Source organism: Otolemur garnettii, unplaced genomic scaffold (genome assembly GCF_000181295.1).
Source record: "Otolemur garnettii isolate 467f Iridium unplaced genomic scaffold, OtoGar3 scaffold00039, whole genome shotgun sequence".
Lineage (NCBI taxonomy): Eukaryota > Metazoa > Chordata > Mammalia > Primates > Galagidae > Otolemur > Otolemur garnettii.
Window position 1 is genome coordinate 5,151,582 of NW_003852434.1, and position 6,439 is coordinate 5,158,020.

The window sequence follows — 6,439 nt, forward strand, 5'->3', positions numbered from 1 at the left end:
CTAACCTGTAGATTTTTTTTTCTTTCATTTCTTTTTTTTTTTCTTTGAAGGATCAAGAGTGTTTAGGGCTTCGTGTCTTCATTTATGAAATAAGTGTAATAATACTATCGGCATGTTCCACTGTCATCCTGAAGCATTAATTTGAAAATGACATATGTTTTAAATGACTTTGCAATGGAAAAATTGTTGTATTACACTTATTAACAAGTTTTGTATTCTGATTTGAATGCTGTGTAATTGAATTCACTTGTATTTTTTCATGGTAGTGTACATTTTTTACTTATTCAATCTAACTACAAGCACTACTAACTCTATTTCTGTGTTTTTCATTCTAACTGTATGTATTGAAATGCAGTGTGAGGTAAAGCATGAAATAAAATGATCGACACCTATGTTATTTTTGTTAACTCATAACCATAAGTTAAATTATCATTTAAGTTTGTATTTGATAAATATTATTTAAGTAAATAGAGCCTAACGCAAGTGACTAGTAGTGGGCTTCCTCTCCCCCAGAGTTTTAAGAAACTATGTGATTTAAGAAGGTTTTATTTAAAATTACTTCCTAGAATAATATGTAATGCTTTAAAGATAGCACTAAATGTTATGTAGTTTAAGATGAGCTGCTTTCCTCATTTAGAATCGAAACTGGGGCTCGGCGCCTGTGGCTTAGGTGGCTAAGGCGCCAGCCACATACACCTAAGGTGGCGGGTTCGAATCCCCAGCCTGGGCCCACCAAAGAACAATGATGGCTGCAACCAAAAAAAAAAAAAAAATGGCCAGGCATTGTGGCGGGTGCCTGTGGTCCCAGCTACTTGGGAGGCTGAGGCAGGAGACCCGCTTGAGCCCAGAAGTTGGAGGTTGCTGTGAGCTGTGATGCCATGGCACTCTACCCAGGGGGATAGCTTGAGGCTCTGTCTTAAAAAAAAAAAAAAAAAAAGAATAGAAACTGGGAGATCCCTTTGAGGTAGTCTAAATGATGGCCTGTGGGCAGATGGGGGTAAAATGGTTCCTCTGAAAGCAGTTGACATGCAGAGGCAGTGTGTGTCCGTCAGTGGAGGCTGGGATCTCTTCCATGTCATTCAACCACAGCCCTGTCCAGACCTCTTTATCTGAAGGAGCAGGTACCTCAAAGGCAGATAACATAATTTTACATTATTACTGATAAACTTAAGATCTCTACTTTCTCAAAAAGAGTAACTGTTACTGTTGGCAAAGAGGTTAAAGGGTACGTGTTACTCATTAGATCATCTTGTTCTTTTTCAGTTTATTTCCACATGTATTACCTTGTTTAATGAGCACTACACCCCACTAAACATGCTAGAATGTTTAATGACAAATAGAACATTGGCTTTTTATCCATTGTTTATCTTTTTTCAACTTTGAGGAATTCCTTACTGTTCATTGTTAACTAAAACATTAAGAAACCACCCATTTGAAGTGTAAGTGCCCATCCTTGATCAGGTAACTATAGCTGCTTCAGACCCAGACGCTAGTGTCCTCTGTTGGTCTCTGATGATTTAATCAACAGTGGAAATACATATTTGCCCATTTTCTTTTTCCATTGATAGGGCTAAATAATATGAATGGAATCCAAATTCATTCAAAATGTGGCTTATCTGTGTGGTTCTACTTCTGTACCAGGAAGATAACTTTGTTTCGCCTCTTCTCTTAAATAGGAATCGTTCCTCAAAATCTGTTTTTCTCCCTCTGTGAGAAACACAGGTGGTATTGACTAGATCTTTTCCAAATAAATGTTTTTTATAAAGTAAAATTTCATTACATTGATTTAACTGAAACAGTCAATTTGAAAACTGCAAATTGTTTCTTAAAGATACTGAATTATGACATTAAAACTGTACAATTTAAAACAAAAGTTTAACCTTGTGAAGAAGTCTAGGAATGGCTGAGCGTTTTAGCCAGCTGAGAAGTAGTATCTTCCTTACCTGGGTATTTAATTGCTGTCAAGGAAAGGGGCTCCTTTTACATAGCCTTTGGCAAATTGTTGGGTATTTTGTAGTCTTGTGAGAAATATTTGTGAGTCAGTTTCTACTAATGATCTCAAACCACAGTTGCTAAAGTCGTTTTCTCAGTGGTATTCTCTTATTTTTTCTCCTCTAATTTAGTCAGCCTTCGACACTGCTTCCTTTGTGTCACTCCCCATTTCAAAACAAACAGGCCTCCTCTATCTGTACTAGTCCAGACCCCTTCGTGTTTGTTAGAAAGCTGAACTCAGTCTGTCCTTCTGTTGCTATCACTCTTCTCATCCAGTTAGGCTGACTCACGTAGCAGAGACTTGTTGGGTGCCCACCAAGTGCCAGGGGATATGCTAGTTACTGGAGATTGGCAGTGAGGGCGGCTGATGAAGAGTAACATAGGAATGGGGTGATTTAACTCTTAGGAGATGCTGACTGTTGGAAATAAACCAGGTTTTCGTTCGATTCCCTCTTTTCCAGTAAAAAAATAATTATTATTATTGTTCCCATAGTATTATTATTATTACACTTTTTATAAATAGTATCCCTCTTTGTTGTCCAAGCTGGCCAAAACTTTAGGACTCAAGTGATCCTTCTGCCTCATTCAGCCCCCGGAGTAGCTGAGACTACAGGTGCGTTCTACCGTACCTGGTTCCAGTTAATTTTTTCAGTCACTATCTTTAATCACTAGCCAGCCTGGATTTGAGTATGAGTTCAGATATGAATTCATTGACTGGCTTTGTGACCATAAGCAAATTACTTATTCTCTTCATTTTTCAACTTTACCATAATGAGGAGTAAATTAATAAAAAAACAGCTCATAGAATTTTTGTAAAGATTAAGTGAGTTAAACCCACAAGTACTTAAAATAGTGCTTGATACATAGTTGACTCAATAAAAAGAAGCTGTTTAAATTTTTTTGTTGTTAAATGTTCCTTTGACTAGAGCTGTATAAAGCCGAAACATGTCCGGCACAGAATCATTTGTCAGTTCTATGTTCAGTAATCTGATAAAACATTTTCATCTTTATTGTATTAAATCTAAGGAAAAATACATCTAAAGTAATCTAAATCCTCTTCCATCCACCTTCTTGCTTCTTTATGAAGTGTGTTAATACATTAGTAAACAGTTCAGTTTATAGTGAACAGATTAGACTGACAATTTTAATTCCCCTCATATATTAATGTAAAAATTGGTAAAATGTGCTGATGAAATTAAGTGCAGGTTTAGAGATTTCTCCATTTTTTCATTTCTCTAAAAAGTAAATTACTTTGAAAGCGTCTTCTGAGCCTGCAGGTGCATGGATGTCTGTCTTACAGACCTCACGAATGCTCTGTGCCTGCTGTTGGTTGCTCAGGCTGTTCTCTGTGTGTCACTGAGGCAGTCTCTTCCTTCTGTTTCCTTCTGGTCAGTTTCTTTGGCCTTCCAGTGTGTCATACACATTACTACTAAATTAATAGTCTTGGGATAATCCTTTCATCATCTACCTTGCCCAAGAAACTACATTTGCTCCCTTCCCCAAAGAGCCAAATATATATAGCCTATAGCTTGCCCTCCTTTCTAACACTTTTTTATCACTAGTGGTGTTACTAGACTCTGCTTGTCAACTTCCACTCTTCTGGGTTGTTAAGCTAGTGTCACTATAGTTCTTTGCTGTGGTGTACATACACACTGTACATGCAGGCCCATTTCTCTAGCCACTCTTTGGTTTTACTTTCTTTTTTTTGGCCAGGGCTGGGTTTGTACCCGCCACCTCCGGCATATGGGGCCGGCGCCCTACCCTTTTGAGCCACAGGCGCCGCCCCGCCACTCTTTGGTTTTAATACTTCTCTTCTTCCTGCATCCTGGTTGCTCCACCTCCCGGACAAGTCCCCTATCCAGGAAATTTTAGCTCAAGCTTCACCTTGTCCATGAGTCTTTTTCATTGGTTCATGATACAGCTTTCTCTAAAATATAAAGGTTGAATTCTATCTACATTTCTGTATTAATCATACAAAGATTTATATATACTATTAAAACATTACTTATTTTAGAAATTTGCCCATATATATGTATATATGGTGCTAATATGAAGTGTGTAAACGTTGGTACCAGTGTTTCCTTGGTAGGTTTTAAGAAAGAACCTCTTTAAAGGTGACTTTACCCCCCATTTATTGGGATTCCCTTTGGTGTTGTAGAGGCTGCAAGTCGGGCCATAGTCCAATTCCTGGAGATCAATCAGAGTGAAGAAGCCAGTAGAGGCTGGATGCTTCTGACAACAATTAATTTGTTAGCATCCTCTGGTCAGGTAAGTCTTTAGTTTTCACATGTGTTAACTCACCTCCTTTTCGTAACTTCTTGGGGATTTTGTTACTATACCCAAATGAGATTATGGTAATCATTTGTGTTCTGTTGACTATCTTAAACATCATTTTATGCTTATAACATCTCCATTAGGAACTTGGTATTTTATGCACTTTACTTTTGAGGAAATGCATGGCCTAGAGAAGTGTTTCCCATCTTTTTATATCGTAATACATTTAGAACCTGATACAGTTTGTACAGCTAGCTGGGCAAAGAGATGGACCACTTAGGGTGGAAGCAAGAAGCCAGGAGCTCTAGATCCATCAGGCCCGTCATGGCATCTTTGTAACACAGGTTAGGGAAACTCTGGCTTAGAAAAAAAATATTCATTTAAGATAACTTATCTAAGAAGGCATAAAAGGCATGGAAAATAGTTTTACATTTGTATGGCAATATCAGGATAATATATATTCCCTTCTCATTTGATTTATGCTGGAGATTGCTTTTTATATCCTCTAAATTAGCTTTAGTATCTGTCATGATACTTGTTGTGTGTACTCATTAATTAGCAATTACTCATTGGATATCTGATTTTTGATGTTTGATATTTTGGGAATAAAGGAGGTTTATTCAGCCTTCTAAAATTCAGAGTATAATAACCTATCCATGTTCATTCCAATCTTGGGACTCTCTGTTTAAATTACAGCAGACTTCCAAAAACATCATTTAATAATAAGACTTACAAAGGTGACTCTGAGTACTCATATTCTGAAACTAGTCACTAGTCCAAAGTAATGAGCACTTGGATTTTTTCTTTGGAATGGTCCATTTTCTTCTTCTTGTTTGTTTTTATTTGTTTATTTGTTTTTTACTTTCTTTTTTCATTCAGGGAATTAGCATGACTAACTTCTCCTGGTTTTCCTGGAACTTACATATAGTTCTACATCTCAGGAATAACTCAGTGCTAGGTTGGAGATGGTTGGTCACCCTAAGGGCCCTCAGGTGATCCTCAAGTAGACCATGTTTTCATGTGTCTGATTGCCCCGCAACTGACAAAAATCCCAATTCTGTTTGCTGTTTATGGTAACTATAAATGACTCTATGTTGTTACACCGAAATTTATTTTAGAATAGCATGTCTTTATATACTATTACAATTTTATTATTTAAATATTTACTATATTTAAATATTTAATAGCAATAACTTTTAATTGTAATATTTCTACATTTTGTATTTTCTGTAGACTCTTAATCACTTAAAAATTACAAATTTAGATGCCAAGTTATACTTTAAATTTATTGATGTAAGATGAAAATGAAAAATCATAACCTTTCTCTTAATAGGAAAAGATAGCTAATAGTATTTTAACTGGGAAAACCTACTTTTAAAAAGAAGATTTGTTCTTCAAAAGGGTGGGCTCAATGAAAAAAAAGTAAGAAATAAAAAACAAATTTAGTGTTTTGAGCTGCCTTTTTTGAGTGTCATTTTCTGGTGGCAGCGATGATACAGAGAGATGACTAAAATGTGCCTGACTCAACTCGTAGATGACAGTGAAGAAGCAGAGAAAAACTGGACCATAAAATTCAGTAATGTGTCTGTATTGCTATGAAGGTAGAAATGCGAGAGTAAACACTTTAAAGGTGAGGGTGGGATGGACGATGAGAAATTAATTAAGGAAAGTTAGAGACACTTAGGTATATGACAACATGGTATGTCAAGAAATAATACATCGTAGGTGGGTAGAGAATAGGGCTTAGTGCATTTGAGGGAGAAAATGATACTGGGTAGGTAGAAAGGGGACAGATGTAGCAATCCTTCAGAAAAGCTCGTTCCTGAGGTTCTCTCCACTCCATCACCCTGCTACTGCATCAGTTCAGGCCCCACGTCTCAGAGGGGGGTTTTGTGTTAGTTTACTAGTTATCCTTGTCTTCTGACTCTCTGTATTTAATTTATGGTCTGTACTACCACCAGCTAATTTTCTGAAATCTGGTTCTATTACCTTTTCTGTCTGTGACATTACATTGGGTCTCCATTGCCAGCAAAATAGAAGTCAGACTAGAATGCGAGACCCTCTTGTAGGCTTTTGAGCATATACGCTGTAGACCACGTAACCAGCTCCCTCCCCAAAGTAGGGTATGGAAGTAATGGGCCTCAGTTGCTTTGTTTGTGAAATGAGGATCTTA

The 6,439-nt window shown here is 37.0% G+C and overlaps 1 protein-coding gene across 1 annotated transcript in view; it reads left to right on the plus strand.

Moving 5' to 3' along the window:
• WDFY3 (WD repeat and FYVE domain containing 3) overlaps positions 1–6,439 on the plus strand; it is a 290,805-nt gene that overhangs the window by 124,267 nt on the left and 160,099 nt on the right. Inside the window, exon 5 of the mRNA XM_023513344.1 lies at positions 4,151–4,260. Coding sequence (XP_023369112.1) covers positions 4,151–4,260 — 110 coding nt within the window. The remainder of the gene's footprint in view (positions 1–4,150; positions 4,261–6,439) is intronic.